This window comes from Spea bombifrons, chromosome 8, assembly GCF_027358695.1.
Source record: "Spea bombifrons isolate aSpeBom1 chromosome 8, aSpeBom1.2.pri, whole genome shotgun sequence".
NCBI classification, from domain to species: Eukaryota; Metazoa; Chordata; class Amphibia; order Anura; family Pelobatidae; genus Spea; species Spea bombifrons.
Genome location: NC_071094.1, coordinates 25,215,547 through 25,229,301, shown reverse-complemented (window position 1 = coordinate 25,229,301; position 13,755 = coordinate 25,215,547). Strand labels below are relative to the sequence as shown.

Sequence of the window (13,755 nt, the reverse complement as noted above, 5' to 3'; positions counted from 1 at the left end):
GACATAGAATACATTCTCGCAGCTAAAAAATAAATATGCTATCCCCTAAGCAAACAGATCCAAACTCTTCATCCCCCATCGATGTTTGTCACCCCCCATGCCCCAGAGCAATTGTGTGCAAGAATGCTGTCACCGCAATCAGTCTACACAACATTTCAAGTAGGCATTATGACATCTTGCCATGGGGTATTTGATAACAAAGCTGATATGCCAAAAAGTCTTCTTAATTTAATTTTAGTGTCAAGATCAAGACTATTATCGTAGCCCTTCCACTACCTAAAGAAGCATTTATTATGTCTCAGGAAGGACCAAGGTGTGTAGGTTTCCATGTCACATTTCACCACCTACCAGAAGTTTCAAATCTCTAAGAAGGCCTATAAGCGATGTAATAAATCTGTGTCTTCTGCCTGACACCAGCCATAGGCCCATATTGTATGCCCATTGACCGAACAGAAATTGTTATTTTGCATAGCTTTTATCAAGCCTTCAGTGGTTGGTAACAGAGCGAATATGCAAGCAACAGATTACCCATGAGTTGTCATATGTTATCACATCAGAGCTTTTGCTTTCAGTCTAATAACACCAGAATACTTTTAAAGGTTTTCCCAGCATGGCTATATGAAACATGTGTAATCAGTTGAGTTGTTTACCTTCTTCCTCCTCTTCCGAGTCACTATAGCTTTTGTCTTCTATGAATCCAGAGCTAGCTGAGCTGCCAGTGCTGGCCACGCTTTCCAGTCGCCTTTTGATCAGCTCGGAGAGGTCACTGTTTGTGCTGTCTACTGATTTGTCTGTTTCCTGGGACTGAATACATGATAAATGTCATCTTAGGCTACACAGAAATGTACAAGAACCACAATCTCAATACATATTACCAAAAGATGATCTAAGATACCTATTCCGATGTGCTGCTTCTAATCAATGTTTTGGCAAAATATACCTTTCTCAAAGTGATAGCAAGACTAATTGCTACCAGTTTTTAAAGTGCTGTTTATATTTAACCCAACATGTTTCACTGCTTATCAACACATATCACAAACCACAGATCCTCAAGGGGTTAATTCTTTTTTGAAAATACTTCGTAAAAAGGACAACCACCGCTTTTTAGTGCATCAACTTCTGAACTAGTCAGCAGACACAAATATAGGAAAGTATTGCCTACTCCTAAATGACCCCTGCTTTCATGCAACACATTCAAAAACAAGCAAATTAAGTGACATGTAAAAACAAGCCTTTCTATTATGCAAAGGATAACATCAGGGTTGTTGTTTGGACAGAATGAGGCTCCCTTGCACTTATCCGTTTCACTCACACAGGGGAAGTTAATTCCATAGTGTCATTTATCTGTATTTTGGAGTTAAAAGGGTTAATGCCACAGAACCCGATGAAAGAAGAATATGTCCTTCCACATAAAACCAGACATGCTCCAGTGAAGAGTATGAATCTTTGATCTCATTAAAATATTGTTGCTTCTTTTGTTTGAGAGTTCCCCAAACATTTGGAAATTAGTGTTTATTTCTGGAGCTTTTACAGCTGTAAAAATGGACCGTTTGGGCCAATAAAACCAAATTTAAAACAGATTTCTGCAGGCTAGCCATTTTAACAGGGTCACACTCCCAATCCAATAAATTGAAATGATCAATGTATCACGGTTTGGTTGTCCACAAGAAATCTGTGTGTAGGGACTGGTGTTAGAATGAAAGGTTCCAAAACAAGTTCCATGAACATGATTATCAATGTATGCAGTTTCAATGTTTTAATGTGTAAAAGAAAGATTACTTGGACTGGGGGAGATTTGATAAGCACTTGCTTACTGAGTTGAAATATAGTGTCAAAGCTCTCCAATTCAGTGTATTATATTCTGTTGCTCTGGTTCCAAGAAACAGGAAGTGAGGTCAACTCCCACCAATAGTCATCAATGACAACATAACCATTAAATCTGATTCAGATGGCAGCATCCATTTCTGGAATGTCAGCGTCCATCCCTGAATTACTATAGAGGGCAGCAGAGCTTTGATGATATAACAGTGGGGATTTCTCTTGTCTGACTGGGTGTTCCATAAATTAGACAATGTTTTCCTGATTTCTAAATGCAGGCTGTCAAATTGTACATTGTTGCACCAATCAAAGTCATAGCAGCCTTAGCTATCTTATCCACAGCCATCTGGAAATTCTCAGCGAGCCCCAGCAGGCGTTTGGAGGAAAACCAATACTTTCCATGGAAAACTTGGCTACCTTCGTGGATAAATGTCAATGCGTGCCATTAGATTGACATGCTTTATGGGGCTTTTAATAGAATAAAAGGGAACTTAGACAATTCAATTCAGAAATGTCACCATAACTGTTACCATTCAGCTTTTCAGGATCACCTAGTATACAATCAAAACATTCAGGTGCTATATACGTTTACATCAAATTACTCCAATGTCACATCGGTAATGGGGGAGATCATTTTACCTTTAGCAGTGATATATGTCAGTATATGCCTACAGAATACCCTTTGGTCCCAGGGGGTCCTGGGTCATAAATCTTTCCCTAATTGTGTCTTGTGGTATTTCAGTTCTTAATCCATTCCCAAGAAAGACAGTCCTTTAATAGAAGATCAAAGGCTATATAATTTGATATGCTTTTTCTGTCAGGTTTCTTGAGCTCTGCCGTATTTGATGTGGGAGATATGGCAGTGGTTTGGAAGCAGTTGATTTAATGACTGTACAGTATGTGCTGGTTCAGTGGTTTTAGCCAAACAACATCCAGCATTTTGCATTCTAAAAAAGCAAAAGCTTCTTATCTGTCATCAGATGCAGTTGGCAAAGCTTTTGAATACTAGTGCAGTAACATTTGTAGAAGTACTATGTTGAAAAGAATAACCTTATATTGTGGGATCCTTTACCTTATGTGATATAAAATCCCCTCGTTTGCTTCTTAAGTAATTGGACAGGTTTCCGTACTTGCAGTATTCAACGATGATCATCAAAGGACCTATAGGTGAGAAAATGATGAGTACAGATGAGTACAACATCAACAGTGCCCTGGCGAGTTTAATGAATGCAATCCATACTGGGAGGGGAATGAGATGATAACAAGGTGCCTTGACCTAAAATTAGTATTTGTAGCTTCACGCCTCTACGCAAGTAGGCATGATTTGTCTTTGTGAGTGGGACAGTTCTAAGGCAAGATGCTACAATTGCTACAACCAGTCAAAACTTTCCACTGATTTCTGCTTTGAATGCTGCAGAATTGTCATTTTGCCGAAACTTGTGCCAGTTTGGTCTGGAGAGATAAGGTCCTCACGGCTCTACGTGAAATGTTATAGCAACATTGATTTGGAGTTTTTGCAATAATAATATAATAATTTAACAAGGATTTCACTGCAAATTGCCTTTCATTTTAAAATATGAATAATCATAAACTAATTTAACAGTGTTGGTACGATCGATCACTTATTACTTTAACTTTAAAATATGAATAATCCGGTTTATTTCCTTATTTAACAGTGGCTGGACCATTGCATTATTTCCTCCATACCAAGGATTTGGCAGCCTTTAACCCCAAACTTCACAGCCATCTTTGCTGTATCCAGGAGGATTACTGGAGTTATTGACCGATGCTTTATTCTCTTGTATCAACAGTTTGGTATGTCTTTGTAGAATAGGAAGTAAAACAGATGAATAGGATGGGGAATTTAAAGGAACAATAGCATTAACCATCCTTCCACTGAAACCCCTCGAAATAGGAGGAGTGCAGTACGAAATAGGTCACCGTTTATACAATAATAGGATCTATCTATCTATCTACATGTCTTTATATTCTGTCTTTAGGTCTGTCTGATCTTGTTTGGGAGCGGTAAGGAAAGCTCATATGTCCCTAATAATTGCATGTATTCTTTGAAGGATGTTAATGGTTTCCTAGTAATTTCTCTGTAATCCCCTGATCCTCGTCGTGCATACAGTGCTCTAGTTTAGCCCTCCCTTCATGTTTTCCAACGATGACAGAAAGCGTGCCGCAGATACAACTTAACTGTTCACACAAATTGGCTGCCACACTATGTCTTATCTTGTTTTCACCTCATCCGTCTCTTGCTGTTCTGACGCAGGCTCTTAAATTCCTTGTTATCGTATTAACTTAATAAATCAACAGAGGGTTCGAGCAGTAAAGCCCGGATATACATAACAATAATGTCTAAAGATAAAGAGACATAGGCACAGCTGGTAGGGTTGCCATGTCACTGCTGCGGTTATCAATGGACAGCAACATTTTTATAAGCCTTCAAGCTATGAAGCAACTCAGAATGGCCCCTAGAAACATTAACCTCTACGTGTTGCAGAGATACACGGATAACTTTCTGAATGCCATAAAGCACAGCTGTGATTACCCTGAAAAGCTTAAATATAGATATAAAGTCTCTTGCCAAACAGAAACTTAAATGGTTACACGAGTGGTGGCGTGTAACAGCCACTGGTCTATGCCAGCTGCTGATTAATGCTCAATAAGACATTTCACGTGTCCGTCAGGTTTAAAGCAAATGGACCTGTCACTGGGCGTAATGCATTAGTCACAAAGTCATGCTTAATCTCCAAACTTTGGCTGTGGGGTCTTGAGGATTATGCTCCACTTATGTACTACTGGTCTATACAACAGCAGGTCCTTGAAGCTGGAAAAGGTATCTCTAAAGTACATTTCAGCGCTTATGTGTCTGCTGCTACAGAATGTCAAGGAAACATCTATGAGTGCGCTAGAAACATAGAACTTGATGGCAGATAAGAACCATTTAACCCATCTGGTCTGCCTATTATTCCTGCTTAAAAGACTCAAACCTTAATCGGGCTTTGATTCAGGATAGCTTTATGACTATCCTATGCATGTTTAAATCCCTACTCTGTTTTAATCTCTACCACTGCTGGCAGTCTGTTCCACTTATCTGCAACCCTCTCAGACTCATAGTATTAGAATATGACTCTGTTCCTAACATTTCTCCTCTGAACTATACCTCCCTCCTGTACTTTGTTAAATCCATTGTGGTCAATATACTAAATGGTCACACATCAATAGGTCAACATAACTTTTTGAATAGTTCTGAATATCTATGGCTTCTCTGTCTCACCAATTTTGACTGTAGCACACACTCGGTGGTGATTAGGACAGAAGATTACGCATGCTTCACCTATTGGTCAAATCAGTAATGAGGAAGCGAATCAGCGTGATGTGACCTTTATCAATCAAGAGCAAAGCGCACCTTGTCTGTTTTTCATATTTCTACTATGAAAGATTAATAGAGCAGAGCAAAGCAGGTGCTGCGGGTAGATCACACACATCTTGGGCTTTAAAAAACTGGACTCTCTATTTAAGTCATAATTCACCTTTCAGGAGTGTCCAAAATTGATCACCTCATAGTTCAATGGTGCTTTTCTGTTGTGCGTGCCATACACAGGAACGCACTTTGATGAGCTAATGTTTGTTTTCCAGTTGACCTGAGACCATTTACTGAAGAATCCAGTAATTGGCTACAATTAATGCAGACCTTTATTTAAGTTATTTGTTTGGAATTTTAATCTTCGGCTCCCTGAGCACTAAATGCTCTTCCGCGCACGACTGCTCCCAGTCGCCTTAACGGGGTGGTGTTTCTGCAGCGTGCAAGCGGTTAATGCTGGACACTTTCTGACTCACCTCCTGGCTTGGTGCAAGCTCCCAGTAAATTAACCACATTCAAATGATGTCCAATGTGGATAAGAATCTTCAGCTCGGACATTAAAGCCTTGCACTCGTTGTTTGTTGCACACTCTGCATTACATAAACAGGACATAGTCATTTCGGCACAATGGGATATTTTTACAGGGCACACAAAATCCTGTTTAGGTTAGGGAAGAAACATCAAGAGACAAAGGAAAACAACCAAGGCCCCTGTAAGGAATCTCAAACACAAGATGCATTCTGCAGTCAGCCTCTCCTTCCTGACCCCACCAACGAAATTTATTTGGTGACAGTATACAAAAAAAACCCTACACAAGCCGAAATTTGCCTTATGCTAACGAAAGAGACAAGATGGATCGTTTGTGACTTTAGATAATCGTTTTCCTCTTAACAAACACACATTAGAGATCCAATTGCGGAATTTGGAATATTTTGCTTTGTTTATCAGAATTAAGGACATTTTTGGTTGAAGAATAAATGATTTCCCCTAGACTAGAGAGAGCTGTACCAGATGTAGTGATATGTTTAGTATTGGTTTTATTTAACAGCTGCGAGAGCTTTAAGCGCTACCATTGATAATGTTGAAAGTACTGGTTGAACCTTAGGAATTTGCATTTATTTTAAATTATTATTATAGCACAGTCTAATCACTTAAAGTCCTGACTCCATGGAAAACCGAATGTTAGCACCTTGAAAGCAATCTCAATTTCCGTTTATGTTAACGTAGCATACAAAGTAATGTAACAAAATAGCTTTTTTACTGAATTAAGGGCTTGGAAATCTATAGACAATTATATTTGGCATTCCACGCCAACTATTTTTGAACTTTTTTGTTTGGAAAACTTGTTACTGTGATACCTGAAAAGAGAAACGGTGCTCGGAAGAAACTGAAGCTTGTAAGTGATACCTGTCCACCAGTCTAAGGCAAGGTAGGACCCCACACAGACTTATTGAGAAGAATGGGGCGTTACAAATGGTAACTGTCACCAAAAGATTAATGAGCGCTTAAGAATACAGTTGTAAGAATTTCAAAAAACTACCACTAAGATGGAAACCAGGCTTTAACCCGGTTTTAATAATTTTCATTACAATATAGCAAACATCTTGGATCCATCAAAGTGAAATAAATATTTAAGGCATGTGTATTTTTATCTTGTCATGTAACAGGCTTTACCTTATCTGTCAACAACAACGATAACATAATACGTTACATTTTTAAAGCAAGAGCAAAGGGGGGGCTTTATATTTTACATTGATATACATTTATAGCCTGTTCCAAAAGGGCAAATTCAATAAAAATGTAATTCAAGCTGTAAGGTAGGTCTATGACCCAATGAGTATAAGGGATTCTGGGTAAGAAATATCTATGCCAGCATAATTAATGGATATATTTCCAGTACACTAAAACAAATAAATATTAGTGTTATAAAGAGCAGAAAAATTCACTGTAACTGGTTACTCTGCTTGTAGACTTCTAGCAGTGACTACATAAACTTGTGGATTTCTCTAGAAAACCTATTTATTAAGACGCCTGCGGCTTTTTCTTGTAGGCGTACATCAACAATGGAGATCCAGTTGAAGATAATACCTTTAAGCATCTTAACAGCAACTGTTTTGCACGTTGAATATTTATCAATGCCAAAAGCAGAGGCTTCCACCACCTTCCCGAAAGCACCGTGACCCAGCGTTTTACCTGGAGGTAAAACAGTAAAGAAATCATGCAAGGGTTAAGAGGAACACCAGAGAAACAGTCAGACTTTCGTTTAGTAAAACCACACTGTGAAAGCATGAGCTTAAAGGGAAATGTTCAAAATACATATGGGGAGTTAAATAAGCATTGCATTACAATGCAGACCAATGTAATGAACAATGCGAACATGCTAGCCCTCGGGATGATGTATTCATCCTTATAATCCACAAAATTAAAAGTATGTTTTTTCCTTGAGTTTATCAAGAAATATAAAGGCTAGTTTGACATTGAACAGGCGGTATAGATTGCTTGATTGTAAGTCCGTGGATTCTTTCTTATCTTGGGAACACAGATAAACCTGCCGTAAGAATTTTGGTCGGGCGTTTCTATCATCGATGCATCAGTGCAATATTTATGTCTTGTTATATAGATGAAAAGGACCAATTTCAGTTACTTGGAAGCAAAAGAATGTGTAGGGTTCCTTATGGAATTCACAGCGATGGGTTCACTAAGGAAAAAAACTCCCTTCTGACAGAAAGCACAGTTTTGGAAACACAAAGATAAGGACATTCATTGTGTGCGGAGAGCTCCCACAGAGATTCACATGCACCACGAGATTGGAATATAAGACAAATATGCGGTGAGAGACAGGGAAACATTTAACACACATGCTATACGGAAAAAAAAACAGCAATCATGGAAACGTATAATATCCCATCCTTAGAAAGTATAATGAAGAACAGTTATGGTATGGGGACTTCATGTCTCATGTAAACTAAAGTGCCTCTAACGATTCCCGGTCAGGGATAGACAATCCTAGTTCAAGGGCGTAGATCCCTTCTTCTTTATTTCTTCTTTATATGAGAGGTCGAGCTCTAATTAGTGAAATGCAAAGTGATTTTAACTGTTACAAATCTATGTTGTGTACAGCACTGGAGAATATGATGGGGCTATCAATAAATAATAATAATAATAATAAATATATAGTATAAAATTCTAGTCTTGCACTAAGACTGTGGGTCACAACCCACAATATCATGCAAGTATCCATAGTAAATAAATCTCTTATACAGTTTGTGTCTAGATAAATTGAGTCTGCGACCTGCAGGATTAGGCAAAACTGTTCTCTTACTTATTAATCACTATCACAGCTTATCCCATTTGTGGTAAAGCTACAGTTGCACAGTTATGGTCTTTGACAGATGATGAAGTAGTAGTGGACCACAGTGTGACCAAGAAAATAATTGCGCATACCCAAACTGAGTCGATCTCGAGGAAATTCCCACTTGCTGCTGTCATAAGGTAGTCTTTCACATTGCTCATCTAGGGGCACCTCATCTGGGTCCATGATTATAGACAGATAACCTGTCTTCAGCTCTGATGCATGTGGCTATAAACAAGATAAAGTATTGTCAACGTATATGAGTAGAAGGGCAGCAAGATCACCAGCCACTCAAATATAACAGAACAATCTTATTGTAAGATCTTACATATGATACTAAAACTTTTGATTATTTTAGAACATCTACAAATAAATCTAAAAATAAAATACAAGCAGGGATCCCAGGGGGGGATTTATGTATGTAAATATATGAAAGTATTTAGTGCTAGAGAAGGAAGGATTCCATGTGGCATCACACACACCAGCATTTAAAACAAAGCATGACATTTATCCACAGCCAGCTGTGTTCTATTAATGCTTAATATACTAGACAGGAGACCTAGAACTTAAGGTTGCAGCTGCTGTGGAATAACTCACCTTTTTCATTTTTCGTATGAATAAAGTTAAAAGGAGCCAGAACAAAGTGGCTGCCACGCCAGTGCAGACAAGAATGATGACTTCTATGTTAGACTTCTCCTCAGCACCTGCGTAGGATGATGAAGTACAGCCCGAGAGTTAACAGGTATAAAATACTTTGTTTAATCCCTAATTGTGTTGCTCTGTGACATGGTTACACTAAGTTCTGGGTACAGGAACTTCTCATATGTGAAGAAGCATGCAATCTCAGTTATTCTCTAGAATCTTACCATGAATAGTGATGACTGCAGATGTTGTAACTTGCCCCATCTCATTGGTCGCTTGACACTCATACAAACCCTCATCATCTTTCTTCATTCTCTCAATAATCAAGGTGTTATTGTTAAGAAGAGTAATTCCTGCAGTTGGAAAATGTTATGCAAAATAAATTCACTTTTCAGAGTGACGATGGCTTTATGACAGGAAAGGCTCGATTATTATTATTATTAGACTACACAGAGCTGTTTTATATACTCAGCCTTTAACCACCTCCTATGTCTTTGATGTCTCTTCTATCGTCTCCACAAACTGTACATTGTATAGCGGGAAGGATTTAACAGAAAATATCTATACAAGTATGTTGCATCCAGCGCTTTAGTAAGACAGGACCATGTTCTAAACCAGGCATCTGAATACCCTTAAAGTCAAATCAAGGCCATAGCACATATTGCCATCTGTGTAACGGGTAAATAAATACTTTACTGTTTAGAGATTCATTCAGATTAAGTGATTCAGTTGATCACAAGATAAATAGAATGATGCAGATTAAATGGACAACCTGATAGGCAGACCTGAGCTGGTTTACTATGGCTAGATTGTCCTATTGGGACTCATATCCATGTACCCCTTTCCTCAATTGTGATCATTCTTTGGGTATGAGTGGATCACAGTGTTCTATAGTGTTTACAAACTAAACTGTGTAAACAGACAATCATTGTGAAGTCAACATGTTACAAATATACAAAGTATTGGTTGTTAGTGGATTACCTCCTGGGAGGGACTGTTGCACTCAACTGACATTACCTGAAGCAGGTTTAATTGCATAGCCATTCCTTAACCAGGTGACGTTTGGTGTGGGAGTTCCATTCACATGACACTCAAGAAACAAAGTGCTGCTACTGTTCACCACAAGTTCCTCGAGCTCTTGTACTACCTGTGGAGCCTTCTTCTCTGTAAGAATTCACAGAAGAGTGTCATGTAGAAAAAACCTTTGACCTGCACAAATCCATTTATCTACTGTTTGCATGCTTCCTCACTCATTTTGTTAATATGGAAGTTTTACTTTACCTAAAGGGTAGCAGATAAAGAGAACAACCTCTGAGCATTTAAAACAGTGGAATTTTTAAAATATGCATTGGATATGCATAGCACCATCATAAATATAAGACCAAGAACTGATTAAGGTCCGATTGTTTACATCAGGAAAAATGGACAGACTAGAAAGGTTGAAGGGTTCTTCTAGGTTATGTTTGGTAATTTGTTTGGGTTATTTTGAAATGATCATATAATAAACAATTAACAGAGTGCATCATTAAGCAACATGTTATGTTTTATCCAGAAAACTTTGTGGGTTTTGAAGAGTGGTGCTTGAGCACTGCCTCTGCTACAGTGTGATGAGAGCATGGATGGCTTAGACTGTTGTTTTATTGTCACATAATCACTGAAAAAGGGCACGCTGAACCTTTCTTGTCACTGCGCCCTGCGAGTAAGAGAAGTATTCCAGGAAATTGTCATATACCCCTTTATGTCCCCTTTAAATATGATTAGTGACAAAAGCTATTAAATTACTTTCTTATATGTTTAAATCTTACATTCTTGTTCTGCTGGAGTTATAATCCCATTTTACAGAACCCATCCAGTTTGGGTAATAATCAAACTGCAACCACACAATTCTATACTTTAAAAACACAAAATATTTTTTAAATCTATTATAACCTCCAATTAAGAATGCAGACATAAAATGCATGTCCCATAGAAAGATAGGCAAGCAGGGCACTCCATTCTACAATTATAAAAACCATTACCTTTCATTTATATATTGCTTGTTATAGTGTGAGATCAACGTTGAATTATGTTTGGACATTAAACCTAATTAAAATTAATTGACACAATGTGCCATCTCATTTTATCCCATCCGTCTACTCATTTATATTCTGAACCCCAACTAAATGTGGCTCAGTGTGTAAAATTAACATAGGCGGTCATAAATCCACTTGTGCATAAAAGGCCACAAGGTATTCTAATTCACAAAAAAACGCAAACACATTTATTTAACAAGTTCAGCCAAATTAAATCTGAGTGCATCTCAACAGAGGTCTAATCCCAATTATCATCAAAATTTCCCCAAAGTGGAAAGAACCTTGTTGATATCTTGCCTATGCTATAGTGAGTAAAAAAAGTAAATACCATTATTTAATAAAAAATAATACATTAATATATAATATAGACTATATATAAATTAATATATAATATAGACTATATAGAAATTGATATATAATATTAATTAATAATTAATTTATTATAGAAATAATTTCTGATGCTGCAGATGTAGCTTTATTTGGTTTGAGGTTAAGTACGCATTTTCCTGAAATGTTGGCTTTGCTCTGTCACCATTGGTACAGTGTGCTAGATATGTTTATAGGCTGATATGGCAGTTACAATGTGTTTTTCCTCTAACAGCTCATTCATTCGCTGTGAGAAGGTCTGTGACGATTAACTATGTGTTGCATATTGCATGCATGCGTCGTTCTGACCACAATTTTTCCAGAAAGCATTGACTCATTTTCTGGCATGGTTATTTTAGTCCTCTCAATGCCTCAGCTATCAGCTACAAATCAAACGATCAATGATGGAATATTACATGGGATTAGAAGGATGTTGAGATTTTGGATGTATTCTGGAGATTGTTCAGAGAAGGATACAAATGATCAGAAAAGAGTAAGGGACCTTAATATGTATAGCTTGGAGGAAAGAAGAGGGGAGATGTGATAGACAAATGGATTTTAAATTAAACATTTAAATAAACAAAGTAGGGGAGGGAAGTTTATGTCAAAGGAGGATCAATATATTCTAAAAATGTTTGGATGTTTTTCTAGATAAGATTATCTTTATCCAGGGTGAGTCCGGTTGCCTTGGAGTCAAGAAAGATTTTTCCTCTTGAGATGACATTACTTTCTCAGTGTTTTTTCGTTTGCCTTTGGATGAACTTGGTGGACTATATGGCTTTTTTTCAACTATATAACTATAAGGAGAAATGTTAGAACAAGAGGTCATAGTCTAAATCTAGAGGGTCAGAGGTAGGTAGGCTAGATGGTCCTAATGGCGAGTAACAGGTGAGTAACACATGAGGACTGGTGGGAATCAATGAAACATGAAGAGAAGTGATTTTTATAATTTTCTCTAAACTAAATAGAAATGCTTCTATATTATTTTCAAACAAAAATTAATTAGGATGTTATTATTTCCAGTAAACAGGAAAATATTTCAGGGTTGTGCAGCTGGAAAATGTTTACAACAGAGATCAAAGAGCATATTTCTGTCACATGTAGAAACCTGACCCCTATTTTTGATGTGCTCTGAATTGGCTATTTCTTTTTGTGTGAAATAATAGCTGTGTTGGTATACATCCCTGCGGTATATTACAATATTATCGATCTTGATACTTTGGTTATTTAGACCACGGTAATGGATACATCGTGTATATCTGATTAATGTTTTTGTTTAACATGATTTTTATAGTTTGTGTTTCATTTTAACTGTACTTATTTCTGAGGTTCAATGTTGCCATATATAAATATATATAAATATACACACATATACACCGCACAGCCTCCTCCAGTCATGGAGTGTGGAGCTATTCAGCGACAGCCACAGAACTACTAAATAGCTTGTGAACTACCTGATGGAGAACCCTGCTTTATACTTTATAATGCATATGCACTCAACTCACCTAGAACCACAAGATGATTGAAGCGTCGCACCACCTCCTTGTTGTAGTGATTCCATGCCAAGCAGTTGAATATTCCAGCCTGCTCCTGTGTGACATTCTTCAAAGTCAATGATAGATAGACTGTGTGTGTCTCATACAGGATCTCTGTAAGAAATTCTGGGACTTGTTCTCCTGAAGGGTAGGTCCAAGTTAGGTTGGTGTAGATATATTTATCTGCCCTGCAGAGCAGGTTTACATCACCACCATCCAGAACAGGTGTCTCAGCTTCTGTAAATACCCCACTTTTGACCTCTGAAACAGAGCAGGTAAATTTAAGCCTATTTATCCTTCTACTACATACAGTATATATATATATATACACATTATATAAGTATCATTTGGGCTTATTTCTTCTAACAGAAACTTTTCTTGTCATAACTTTTTCCAAATAAGCTAAAAAGAAAATGTTTTCAGGAGTTTCCATTCAAGATAATTATAGGGTTTTTAAACCAAAAAATGGCATTTAGAGAAGCAATCAGGAAATGTGTGTTATCCAAAAGTGAAAAGGAAATTTCAAATGGTAAAATTCTCATAAAAAATATACTTGCTGTTTCATATCGTTTCCAATCTGGATTCAGTAATATAGTACAA

The 13,755-nt window shown here is 37.4% G+C and overlaps 1 protein-coding gene across 1 annotated transcript in view; it reads right to left on the bottom strand.

Moving 5' to 3' along the window:
* Positions 1-13,755, bottom strand: part of LOC128502662 (vascular endothelial growth factor receptor kdr-like) — an 89,984-nt gene that overhangs the window by 15,737 nt on the left and 60,492 nt on the right. The window contains exons 13-21 of the mRNA XM_053472539.1: positions 13,126-13,416; positions 10,200-10,346; positions 9,407-9,535; positions 9,138-9,244; positions 8,633-8,768; positions 7,277-7,381; positions 5,665-5,778; positions 2,891-2,979; positions 651-804 (exon numbers count right to left, since the gene is read on the bottom strand). Coding sequence (XP_053328514.1) covers positions 651-804; positions 2,891-2,979; positions 5,665-5,778; positions 7,277-7,381; positions 8,633-8,768; positions 9,138-9,244; positions 9,407-9,535; positions 10,200-10,346; positions 13,126-13,416 — 1,272 coding nt within the window. The remainder of the gene's footprint in view (positions 1-650; positions 805-2,890; positions 2,980-5,664; positions 5,779-7,276; positions 7,382-8,632; positions 8,769-9,137; positions 9,245-9,406; positions 9,536-10,199; positions 10,347-13,125; positions 13,417-13,755) is intronic.